Source organism: Pelmatolapia mariae, linkage group LG10_11 (assembly GCF_036321145.2).
Source record: "Pelmatolapia mariae isolate MD_Pm_ZW linkage group LG10_11, Pm_UMD_F_2, whole genome shotgun sequence".
Classification (NCBI taxonomy): Eukaryota; Metazoa; Chordata; class Actinopteri; order Cichliformes; family Cichlidae; genus Pelmatolapia; species Pelmatolapia mariae.
Genome location: NC_086236.1, coordinates 61785582 through 61798491, shown reverse-complemented (window position 1 = coordinate 61798491; position 12910 = coordinate 61785582). Strand labels below are relative to the sequence as shown.

Genomic DNA, 12910 nt, shown 5'->3' with positions numbered 1-12910 from the left:
TTATCCTATTCACTGCACACAGAGGGCAATTGTATTACAAAGACAATTTACAGAGAGATTTGATGGATTTTTTTTAACATCATTTTATTATTCCAGCACTCACAGAAATAGCAAAAAGCACATAGCTGTTGCAGATGCACGTCAATGAATATTTAAAAAGCCGACAACGCAACCTGGGGTGCATAAGTAACCAGTCTGACCCGTCATTTTTTTTCTGGAACCTGTGTGCAAAATTAGAATAAAAAAGCTAAAGCAAAACACCCACATATATTTAAAAATGTAAATGAGTATATTTAAAAACATCATAAAACAACTGAAAAAAAGTTTATAGTTGATATGTTGATAAGCACGTATTTCTAAAATCCTGGTTGCAGACCAGTGGATATTGTGTTAAGATTGTTTTGACAAATACAGATAAAAGCTTAAAAAATAAAATCCTTCAGAGTACAAAACTCTGAAATCAGAGCGTGTTGTAAGAAGCCTGCTATTTACATGTAACACTCGTAACCGTCTGTTCTTCACTTTGTTTTATGGTTTCTCCAGCTGGATTTCTTCCTCTTCTTCCTTAATGTTGCCCACATCCTGGTACGGGCCCTGTGCTTGGGAGCGTTCAATCTGATCGTATGTTGCACAACAGTCATCCAGATTTAGCCCCTGGTTTTTGAGAAAATGAAAAAGGAAATCATGCAAAGGCTATTATCAGTGAAAGATATACACATCATCAACAACAAGAACTAGAAATGGTGTTCATTTCTTAGCTCCTGCTTTCCTGCTTTGCCTTGTGTAATGGAAAGAGATTGAGAATATGTAATGTTGACCTGATATATATTTTCCTCTTCTTTCTTTGCTTTCTTTTTCTCCAGTTCATTAAGCTTCTTTGACTGTAGGGCAAACCAAAAGTAATAAATCAGTCAAATGTTGCAAATTCCCATTGTTGACGGAGAAGAAAGAAAATAAAATCCATGCCAGAGTTGCACAGCTCTGCCATTACTTTTTAATGCATGAATAATACATTAAAAGTAATGCTCTTTTGGGAAAATGCTTGAAATTAAGCATAGCTTCAACAGTAGTGCTGCTGATCATTGTATAATAATGCAACGTTCTGACCTTGAACAGAAGAATGGCAGAAGGCAGCATCACACACAGTAACAGTAAGAATCCCTCAGCTATCAGGATCTTGTTTTTGGTGGTTTCGCTCAGGTTTATGGTCTTCTCCATTGGCTCTAGGAATGCAGAAAGGGTTCAGAGGTCAAACAAACAAATTAGCAGTTGCACGTATTGGTTTTTAAACTCGAGTTATCTTTTTCTGCTTTAAGTGTGAACACGTGAATGCTGCGTATTTGTTAGCCTACACATGAAAACGCAGGCTAACAAAATGATTACTCAAAAGCCTTATTTATTATGAGACTGATAGTTTTGTTATATAACTGTTACATTTAGCATAAGGATCACAGTTAAACATACAATTGGTGGTACTGTTAAGTCACATTAACAGTGCAGGTTATCGCACACATAATCCCTCAGATTGGCAGTTTTATGTTTCCTCATCTACCATCTGGTTTTAATGAGATTAGTGTGTGAAGTGGCCTTTCAGTGTGACTAATGCCTTTGCACATTGACTGAAATTTGATTTAATTTTGGTGCTATTTAAAGTGAATGAATGGTGCAGCATACTGCAGTGCAACAATCCTGAAGATGTAAAGATTAAATAAGTTGAATATATATGGATGCTGCCACTTTCACAGCTCTTGGGCAGATTAACAATAACAGGATTTATGGCTTATGAAGTAGTGACAACCCCCCCCCCCCCCCCCCCACCCCCCACACACACAACACACACACACACTCACTGTAGACACGCAGGTAGGTTCCATGTGTGCAATGTGTGTAGCCATTATCATTCAGCACACACTGGTAAAATCCATGGTCCTTCAGCTCTACTTTAGGGAAGTTTAGTTGGGAACAATATATTTCTCCAGATTGTGAATCTTTCTGTGATTCAGCTGTTTGATTTAAAAACGTATGCCGAGTTTCGTTATGATGGCGGATCCAGCTGACATTCACTCTCCCCGACAGTGATTTATAGCAGCATTCCAGTGAAGCGTTTTCAGAGACTGCCACACTCAGTGAGGGTCTGTCTGGTTCTAAAATCAGCTCACCCCAAGCAAAACCCACTGTTGAAGAAAGCGCAAGTTAAGACATGTTATGTTGTAGGATTTGTTATTGAGGTCTCCGATTATTTAATGATGACTGCATATAATGTCACAACCCATATTCAAAACTGACAAAGTATTAAAATATGCTTTAAAAATGCCAAATGATCTATAATTGTATAGCATAATAACCAGAACGACTGAAGCAAAAATGTCATCATGATAGCACAGCCATCTGTTTTGACAGGAAATGTGGTTCACTGAAGCAGAACTCAAAAGAGTTAAACAAAAATTAATACATAAATACATATATACTGAACCGATATGTAGAAATATGACACGCTGAAATAATCTTTCAAAAACATAACTGAGATTACTGAAATATATAATAAATGGATGATGTCAATGATTACTTCTAAATAAAACAAGTTCACATACTTGAATGTGTTAAAAATATAATCTGACTCACCGACCAAGCTGGAGAGGACAAATATTACAACCATTCCCATTTTCGTAAGCCAAAATTCAATCTAGGAATAAAAACGGATAAAATTCTGATAAAAAACAAAGTTTAAAAAATTCTACACACAGCACTGCTTCCGTCTTCTCTTCTGCAAGATCACACTGGTGTCTTGTTTTTCAGTGGCAGGATTTATGCTTGAATAAATTTCCACCAGCCCACATTTGCTTAAGTGCTGCATCCAAACACTTAAAAAATAGAACCTTGTTTAAAAAAAAAGTCTGAAAGTCTGTTAAACATGCAAATAGCAACTAAATGCTGCTCTTGACTGAAAATTGCAAATATCAAAAGTGGAAATGGAACAGTTGATAGAGGGACAATGTATTGCATTTCTTCTTCTCTCTGAAAGCTTTAACTCAGGAGACAAACTGTTCGAGCTTTGAAGTAAAAGTCTTATTATTAAACAGTTTGGAGCCTTGGTCAGTCGTTTTTCTTTTCAGTCTGCCTTGTGTTTCCACTGGAGGAGACTATTTCAGTTTGGAGCCATGCTGTTGTTCCACCCACTCATCACCACTCTGATTAACATTTAAATCCCTAACATTTAAACATCCACATTACCTGCTAATGATATGAATACATATCATCTCCAGTGAGTACAGGACCCGTTAGAGGACATCAATGCCTCAGGCCACCCTCTGAAGTCTGCTGAAGGTCATTTTGTAGGACTCTGGGAGTTCTCCTGCTGTTCCTCCTTGCACAAAGGAGCAGGTACCTTTCCAGCTCTCTTAAAGTAACTGCCTGTCTCCTGGAAGCTCCTCCATGCTCTTAAGGCTATTATTGGGAGACACTGGAAACCTTCTGGCAATGGCAAGTATTGCTGTACCTTCCTGGAGGAGTTGGAATAACCTGTGTAAGGTCCCAGTGTTGCCAAATTCTAGTAGTGACACTGCTTGTTATAGCACCTACTGGAGGGGAATAGTTGGAAGAGGTCGTGTCTAGGGTGTGCTTTTTTTTATTTTTTTTTCCAGACCTCACAGTCCTTTGTAGTCTGTTCTTGTCCTGTTTGATGGCGGATCCAAACCTTCCAGTGATATACCTGGATTGTTGCAGCATGCACCCATCAAAACTAAAAGAATGTCAAATTTAGATTAATCAGACAAAAGAATACACGTTGTGTCAAATGAGGTCAGACCCATAGGTGGAGAGTTTCTGGATCTTGTTTACCTTTGTTTTACAGTGGAGCTTTGTTTAATTGGTGCATGCAGTGTCATGAACTAATGCAGTGCCTTTCACTACAGAAATCTATTGTTTCAAACAGCTTTGGCTTAATATCCATTTAATGTTTTTCAGCCTTGTTCCCTGCGTATTTAAAAAACCCTGTAAATTCTTTGCAATTCAACATTTAGAAAGATCTAAATCTAAATGAATTATCTTTACCTTTTAAATACCTTTCTGGGACTTGACTGTATATTTCAAACCCAACTATGGTTGAACCCTAAACAATTGTCATGATGTTCTCCCAACTGTAAATAAGAAAACAGAAAAAAATTTCCCCAGTTTATTAAAAAAAAAAAAGAAGAAGAAAGAATTAAAAAACAGAACGTACCACAAATTTCTTTAGGTATACATCATTAAAGAGCATCTTACACAATAAAAATCAAACCCAAATACACAGTATAGTTCTTGCATATACAATGTTTATAGATAAGGTGGCAAACACCAGTATGGCAAGGAGCAGTGTCTATTTTGTTTTTTTAATATACTGGGCACTGGTCGGCTGAGTTGGCAGAGGGCTTACATCCTCACTATGAGATAGAGATGGACACAAAAATAGTGCGATGAAGCCCAAGTTAAATCTACATATAGAAACAACCCTCAAACCTTAAACCACCAAAACCAGAAACCTGGCATGATTTTTCTCTGCTTACTAGTCATGTTTCTCATTGAGGTACACAGACAGCAGTGATTGTGTTCAACTAAAGAGTCCTTTATGAAGCAAACAACTTAATCATTAGAACAAGGCACCACTCTATAAATAAAGTTTTCTATACATTTTGTATATGGAATACATGAGGAAAAGCATTTAAAGGAGAGAGCGCGAGAAGTGCCTGTAGTAGTCGTTAAGCCAGTGGAGACTGAAGGAATCAACTGATGCTGGTGGTAGCTGGACTCCAAATGCCTACCACTGACATTAAAAAAAATTTAAGAAGCACTGTGGGTAGCCTGAGGTATAGTACCCACAGTACAGAGCTGGTTGGCACTGAATTTTATTTATTTTTTTTTCAATTGATTCACAATCATCAAAATGCAAAGACAAGTTACAGGCAAGTCCTGCCTCTCTCACCATTGTGGAAAATGTATAGTAAAAAATTACAAAAGCCTCTGTGGAAAATACTCCCTCCCCAACCTACTTAAGTGACTCAATACACAAAATGTAGGATAAAACTGTGCAGTAGAAACAAGTGATTACGCAATAAAAGGTGTGAGTGTGTTATGAAGAAGAGTGTGTAGCTAAAAAAAAAAAAGAAAAAAAAAAAGCTTAACACACAGAGGGGAGCTATTATTTTTTTGTCTTTGTCTTTTTTGCCTTCAAACTACATTTATATACACTTCAAAAGAGCAATACATGGAGAGAGATGCTAGAATCATATATAGTTTTTGAAGCCTATGAACACCTTAAGTGATCAAAATGAGCAAACCCGGTGAGGTTCAGTAGGTTCAAAGGTGGCATTTGTTGTTGTGGCAACAACAACAATAAGAATGCACGTCAGGAAGTGCTCCTGATTACAGTGCTGGTAAGAGTGATGTTGGAATGAGTCTACAGTTTTCCTTCCTCCAGACCTTCAGCATTTCCTTTGTGTCCTCATCTGGCTACAGTATTGCTGCTGTGCCAGTATCAGCCCCATATGTTCAGCTTAGTACCAGGGGCGTGTTCGGTGCGTCTCTAATCCTCTATAGCGCAACTTTTTCGTTCAATGTTAAACTTCCCAGTCCTATAGATTGCTCATGTCTTATGACTAATCCCAAATAATCTAATGTTTTTCATCTTGGTATTTCCTTTGCATTAACTTTAAAAAAAAAATGTGTTTTTACTATTCAGTGTGCTTTTAAAATCCCTTCGTGTTTGGGGTGAAGAAAGGCGGCTGCTGATTCCAGACTGCATTACTGAGCCACCATTCCTGCATCAACATTTTGTGACACGCTACTACACAGATGATGCACGTCACTAATAAAGCTGTTGTACAAATGAGGATCTAGCGGTTTGCTGTTACTTCTTTGGTCCTGTGTGCACAGCCCCAGTTACGCCACAGATCAGAAATTATATTACCATAGTCAACTGCTCAATAAAATATCGCCGTAGCTCAAATTTTCAATATACCAAATCAATCTGATCTCATAATACGCCTGAAAAGTATAACCCCAACTAAAGTGTTTTGGATGAGCATTTGGGAACCCTCTCTAAAGGTAAGTTGAAACTTCTGAAATGATATGAGCTAGTAATACTGAGCTCTCTATATATTTCATATATATATATATTTTTTTTTCTCCTGTATTTTTTTTGTTTTTTAATATAGGGGCGCAAATCCTAATCTCCTACTTTCTACTCTCTCATGACCATCAAGTTAAAGGTTTCTAAGAAGCACCTTGAAACCAGTTTCCAGTACTTTCACTTTTGTATTCCACTCTGATCTGCTTTACACACGCCAGCTTCGCTTTTGTCTGTCCTGTCCGACAGTTGCACATCGCTTTTTGTTTCTGGCCTGGCATTGTATCAGCTTCACTCAGGTGAAGAAGCTCACTGACACACAAGGACTCAAGGGAATAAATAAAAGCGGTACATACAAACAAATCTCCACTATTAACAGCAAGATTACTTATACTGCCACTATTTATAAATGATTTTTATGTGACCTAATTACAGTAAGAATCATCCAAAGAAATATATCCTTATTAAAAAAATTTGTAACGCACATACACACTTTCTTGCATGCATCGTTTCAATAATGAGGGCTGCCTTAATAACCATACAGAATACAGAGCTAAAAGTAACAAATTTAGCAATAACTGTGTGCGTTCATCTTGTTTTGATTAAAAGTGCATCTCTGTTTTACTTTGGCATAGACTAGAAATAACACTATATATCAGTAGTAGTATTTCAATAGACCTAATGCTACAGTGGCCATTTAAGGCTCTCTCTTTTACTGTACATTAGAATTTGGCATTACTGTAAATTATTTTCCATCATGCATGTTTCTGGTTTGCGTATGTGTGTTACAGCAGACTCAAATCACTATATTTTCTTAGGCAGCAACTCACTAACAGCAAAATATTGCTTCATTTCTTTTGGCACCTCTCACTAACAGCATCGTCAAACCCCAATTTAGGATTGTTTTTTTCTTTTTTTGTATAGCCCTCTATCCAGCATGCACGCACACATACACATACACACCTCCCATGTTCCATTACTGAACCACTGCACTGTGCACAAAGCCCTTCCCTAAATGGCCAATTGGTAAAAGGAGAAAAAAAAAAAACAAAACAAAAATAAAACTTCTGATTGGCTGCAAAAAGCTGACATACACACCCACACGCATACATACACACACGCATACATACACACACGCAAGAGGGGGAAGAAAAAGAAATGTATCGATGGTCCGGTCATAGACGTATGATGGTATAGGAATTTCCAGGAAAGCCTCTGAAAGTCACTCAGTCCAAACCTGCACAGAAAACAAAACAAAACAAAAAAAACCAAACTTTTTTTTAAATATAAATCCTGTTTGTTTTTTTAATCTAGTATTTTTGTAGTCTCATTTTGATTCTTCAGACTTTACAGTCAAAAAAATGCAAATGCAGCTTGAGAAGAGCTCATAAAAATGCAGCCGCTGTCATCAGTCACCTTCAAATGTTGCCATTAGCTCACGGCCAATAGTCGCAACTACCAGCAGTAAGTGGTTTTTGTTTTTGCCTTGGGCTTCACCTCTCAGGCCACGTACAAGCTGCCCCAACTTGTTTATGGATTTTGCTTGAGATATACACAGCTTAACAATAACACTGCACATATTTTTCAGGGTGAAAAAAAAAAGCTGTCCAAAAGCTAAACCTGATTCTTTTAACCTTGTCCATTCATGAGTGGAAATGGCTCTATACCATTAATCATAATGACAATTCAATACTTAACATGACTATCTAGTTTAGTGTTCTCACCTAACGGCCAGCAGGAGGCATTAAGGTGGGTCACTGGAAGCTGCCCCCCTCCAGTGAGAACTTGGAAAGGGCCTCCTGCAGCTTGTGGTGTTCCTCTTCTACAGTCTGCAACACACAAAATCAATATAACCTTAGGAACTGCGAACACACAAACACACACACAATTCAACCTTCTCCTCTTAACATCCTCTCTTCGTCTCCCTCGCTGCTTCTCTGACACATCCCATTGCAAGTGCTGGACATAATAGCCATTTTTAGAGAAGTCCAATTTCACAAGGCAATTTTCAGCAAAGCAATAACAGCAGCAGTTAAATGGTTTTCTATTCTCTGGTTTCTCTTTTGTGCCATTTGGCCCCATTTGTCCACAGCTCACTCCTTACTCAAGTTATCCCCACTGAAATCTTGATGCCCAGCTCTGAGTCTCTTTCTAGTCAGTTCCAATCTTTTGTTAGAGCTGACATTTCTATCTGCCCCTGTCATACGTCCTGCTCCCTGCTTACAGTTTTCTCTCAATATTCCCCTCCATCTCCCCCTCTGTTCACCTGTAGTCTCTTCAGTTGTTCCTCCAGGCTGCGTAGCCTCCTGCACACTTCCTCCTTCCTCTCCTGGGACAGCACTAGGGGCGCGCTGATGCTCTCATCGTCTCCTTTTGGGTTTTGACCTTCTTTGTCTGTACTCGTGGGGTTCGTCTCCTCAGCTACTTCGTTCGTGGTCTGACTTTCATCTGTGGATAGAAAGATTTAATTTGAAAGTGTCAAGAGTCAGCAGTCTTTAAATAATAATAAATTCTGGCCATTAATAATTAGCACTACAAAAATCCTTTGACATTGTAAGTTCCTTGTAATAGTGCGTCAAATAGAATAGCACACACATACACAAAATCCTGCTTTAATGCGAGGGGATTTGCAATCCTGCTTTTAAAATGGATATACTGATATCAAATTGTGATATTAGAAATACTTTAATACTTTTAATGTGTAGAATATTTAATAACAATTTGAAGGGAATTAATAGAAAATCACTAATTAAAAAAAATCAAAAAAAAAAAATCAGGTAACACTGGGTTTTTGAGGGTGAAAAATAAGGACAAGAAACTACATGCCAGAGGTTTCAACATTTAATGCTTAATAACAATTCATCAAGAGGAGATGGTTAATTTTGCTTAGCATTAAGACTGGAAGCAGCTAGCCTTGCTGCATCCGCTAATGTTAACAACTCTGGAAAGTCACTGCTTAAGAAAAAAAATATTCTGGGAACTCGTACAGATAAAACTAACAAGACTAAGCTAAGATGGCTCTATTTAGCTTACAGATATGAGTGGTATTGAGCTTCTCTTCATCTATCGCTATGAAACTATTCCTTAAAAAAAAAAAAAAAAAGACAGACAAAAAAAACAGGCCAAACCTGTTAACTGATGCTGTTCCACATCTTGCCCAGGGCCCTCTGATTGCCCTACTTCATTTTCTTCATCAGGTTGTGAGTCCTCTGATAGACTGATGCTGCCGATCAGCAGCCTTTTCAGGGACATGACTAACAGAGGAGACAGATTCATTGGTTTTATTAGGATAGGCAAGCTACTTTGAAAGAAAGTGAAGCCCAAAAGATATATTCATGAACTATAAATGACTAAGTACAAGGAAGACCCCTATTCACCTTCATCTAATGCACTGTTAGCCACTTTCTCCTGATCGTTTTTGGTGTGGCCTATCAAGTCAAACCCTTTGTCAGACAGGAAATCAATCAGTCTGTGCCTGGGATCGGTCGACTTTTCATCTTTCAAGTTGTCCTTATCTTGATCTACAGACAGAGATAAGTCTTAAATGTTGCTTATGTCTTTATGAGTGTGTAACAATGGTAAATTTGTAGGTGTGCAGTCACAACGGTCTCACCACTGCTACTTTTCAAAGCTCCATTCTCAATCGGGCTCATAGGGGGATTCAGACTAAAAGAAAGGAGGGGGAAAAAAAAGTAAAAACAAGGAAATTAGATTTTTTGATAAATAAACTTTGGCAAGATATGAATATCTCTCACTTTTTCCCAAAACACACACACACACACACACACACACACACACACACACACACACACACACACACACCACTGAGAAGCTATCTTAGTGAGGACCTTCATTGACATAATGCTTTCCCTAGCCCCTTACCCTAACCATAAGGAGAATAAGGGTCCAGTCGGCCGCTAGGACCGTGCACCTGAGCTCCAAATGGAGATAACTGAGCCATAGTTTCCTAATACCTAACCATAACCTAATTGTAACCCTGACACTAAAACCACATTTTGAGCCTCAAAAAGGCCTTCAAACTTGTGAGGACCGGCGAGTGTGTCCTCACAAGTGACTGTTGGTTCTCACTAGTAGAATGCAGATTTTGGTCCTCACAAAGATAGCTAGACAGGAACACACACACACTTACCTGATGGGACTGAAGGGGGGTCCTACAACTCCACCTCCAGGAGCCACCGTCAACTTCTTGGGTGTGCTGCCACTCTTCTTCAGGTCATCCACTGCTTTCTTTATCACTTGAGTCCAACTAAAAATATGGAAATACGGGGAAAAAAAAAAAAATCATCCTACGTTTTGAAATCAAAAGGAAACATGATTTATGAATACAATTCTCTTTGACATTCACCTTTTCATTTCTCCAACAGACTGAGCCACTAGTTCATAAATCTGAGCGCCGCTTTCCCAGGTAAATATCACGTAGAAAGCCTTTCGATCTGACACAACAGGAAAAAACAGCAATTCAAAGACTGATCTCATGATTAGAGTGACTTGCAAACTACTGTACTGCGGTGCATTGCTAACCTGTGGCCACATCACGGAGAAAGACTGAGTCCAGCTTAATAATTGGGCTCAGCATCTGCTTGCCCTCCTGTGCAGCGATGTTACTCTTACTCTGGCATTTGAGGACCATCTTGTCATCCTGCTTCTGGAGGAGCACCAGTAAGTCCGCAAGCAACACACACTGCACCTCTGAAGGACAGGAAACAGAAAGAGTGGGACCTTCTTGCTGCGAGGCAACAGGCCAGCCATTATGCTGCCTATTTGATTCTCATTAACTTCCCATATTTCAGTAATTGAACTGAAATAATGTAAAAAAAAAAAAAAAAAGGGGAAGTAAATAAATCACTATGTCAGTCTGGTTTTTTTTTTTTTTTGGTTTTTTTGCCGATTTTGATGTTCATAAAAGAGAAGTTAAAGACATAAAATCTGTATGATGTTCTGAACACATTTTCCCGGTGCTTGCCTCCCTGTCCGCTTCAGAATTAATTTTAAAATTTTATTGTTGACTTACAAAGCCCTGAATGGACAGGCTCCCGGGTATTTGTCTGACCTCTTGCAGACTTATACCCCCTTTAGATCTCTTAGATCAAGTGATCTTTTGCTTTTAGCTGTACCAAGGTCGAGGCTGGTTCATAGAGGTGATTGAGCATTTGCAGTTGTAGCGCCTAAGCTGTGGAATAATTTACCCCTACACATCAGACAGGCTCCCACTGTCAATCTTTTTAAATCTTATCTTAAAACACATTTTTATTTACTGGCTTTTAATACAGCATGAGAGTTATTTGTTAATTCATATTTGGTGTTTGCTTTTAATACTCTAAGTTATTTTATTAGGTATGTTGAATTCTTGTACAGTTATTTTATTATGTATGTTGTATTCTTGTACAGCACTTTGGTCAACGCTCCTGTTGTAATTAAATGTGCTATATAAATAATTAAACTATTAAACTATTAAACTACAAAAACTTTTCTTCTTTTTAAAAATCTTTTTTAATTTAAGTGTGAAAAGTATTAAATAAATGATAGATATTAAGTGTTTCTAAAGCATAGTGGTTTGAACATTTGCCTAACAACCACAAAGAGACAAATCCATTGGAACTAAATTCAGGGAGGGGACATGTGGAGCTTCCCACAATGTTAAGGCATTTATTGAAAATAACAATGTTCAAAAATGACTTTGCAATATATTGAAATGTTTGACCTTGTTGCTGTGAAAGAAAGGCCTGTAATATAACACATATTTACCAACAGCCTTTTCTTTGGTGACTTTCCATATCAGCGGGCCTTCATAAAGCATCTTCTTCTGAGTCAAGTCAATGTTCTAGTACAGACAGGAGGAGAATAACGTGAATATGTTTCAACAAAATCTTGGAGGAAAAAAAAAAAGGGAATATTGCGACACTGTGTGCAAAAGACAAGTTTAGTTGAAAGAAACCCACCTTATATTCACTATAGAGCTCATTACTGGGTTTTAGTCCTGATGTGTCTAATTTGCGCTGGTATTCCCTCAGAGTCTGGGAGCAGAGAGAATGATTAGGAGTCAGACTGTGGTCTGTTTGATAACATAGCACAGAAAAAGATGTACTCTTATAAGCACTGAGCTACAGAAGTCTCAAAATTCATTTACAAAACTTTAATTGGTGCCAAGTTACCACACAGCGGTTGGCTGAGTGGTAAATTGAGCATTTCTTACCAACAGGTTTTCCATCACTTTGACTTCCTCGTTGACGTGGTTGAGGATCTTTCTGCAACACTCTGCACTCTTCTCAATTGCTGCCTTCTCTGTTAGGTCCTCTGCAGTGAGAGAGAAATACAGAGATGAGGAAAATATGTCTTTAACAGCAAAGCCCAGACAAAAGCCATAAATCAAGAGTGTAACAAAACACTCTCTAGGAAAAAACAAAACAAAACAAAAAAAACCACCAAAACTTTCCACTGGTCCCCCTGGTGGTACCAACTTTCTGGTCACAGAGTCAAAGTACTCAAGAAGTGTTATGTTATGGGTCATACATCAACCCCTGCAGAAGGGGGATATACTTTGAAGCAAGAGATGACAGCTATCATAAGGGCAATTAGTAACTTTCTTTGTTAACTCTGGCTTTCTTCCTTAGCTTTTGGGGATACTCTACGATACTCTTGGGGATACCCCATCAGGGTGCTGCCTATTTCAGTGAAGAAGACGAGTTGTTTTGATGGAGGCATTGAAGAATATAAAAGATTTACTGCAATAGAACTCTATGCTGATCCTTCAAACGAAGGAAGACAGGAATCCTGCTGAAACCTCTTTAG

The 12910-nt window shown here is 38.3% G+C and overlaps 2 protein-coding genes across 6 annotated transcripts in view; both read right to left on the bottom strand.

Moving 5' to 3' along the window:
• Positions 1–85: 85 nt before the first annotated feature.
• Positions 86–2790, bottom strand: cd79a (CD79a molecule, immunoglobulin-associated alpha). Its single transcript, XM_063487395.1, has 5 exons — positions 2623–2790; positions 1851–2174; positions 1108–1223; positions 819–881; positions 86–654 (listed from the first exon to the last, which is right to left on the bottom strand). The coding sequence occupies exons 1-5, from the start codon at positions 2660–2662 to the stop codon at positions 529–531; spliced, it is 669 nt and encodes a 222-aa protein (XP_063343465.1). The 5' UTR covers positions 2663–2790; the 3' UTR covers positions 86–528.
• Positions 2791–4157: 1367 nt separating this feature from the next.
• arhgef1b (Rho guanine nucleotide exchange factor (GEF) 1b) overlaps positions 4158–12910 on the bottom strand; it is a 41388-nt gene continuing 32635 nt past the window's right edge. For all 5 annotated transcript variants that reach the window (XM_063486961.1, XM_063486964.1, XM_063486963.1 and 2 more), the window contains 12 exons: positions 12315–12415; positions 12061–12135; positions 11867–11942; positions 10643–10810; positions 10467–10554; positions 10251–10367; positions 9714–9766; positions 9478–9621; positions 9229–9354; positions 8367–8548; positions 7825–7929; positions 4158–7337 (listed from right to left, as the gene is read on the bottom strand). In XM_063486961.1, coding sequence (XP_063343031.1) covers positions 7855–7929; positions 8367–8548; positions 9229–9354; positions 9478–9621; positions 9714–9766; positions 10251–10367; positions 10467–10554; positions 10643–10810; positions 11867–11942; positions 12061–12135; positions 12315–12415 — 1205 coding nt within the window. In that variant the 3' untranslated portion in view covers positions 4158–7337; positions 7825–7854. The remainder of the gene's footprint in view (positions 7338–7824; positions 7930–8366; positions 8549–9228; positions 9355–9477; positions 9622–9713; positions 9767–10250; positions 10368–10466; positions 10555–10642; positions 10811–11866; positions 11943–12060; positions 12136–12314; positions 12416–12910) is intronic.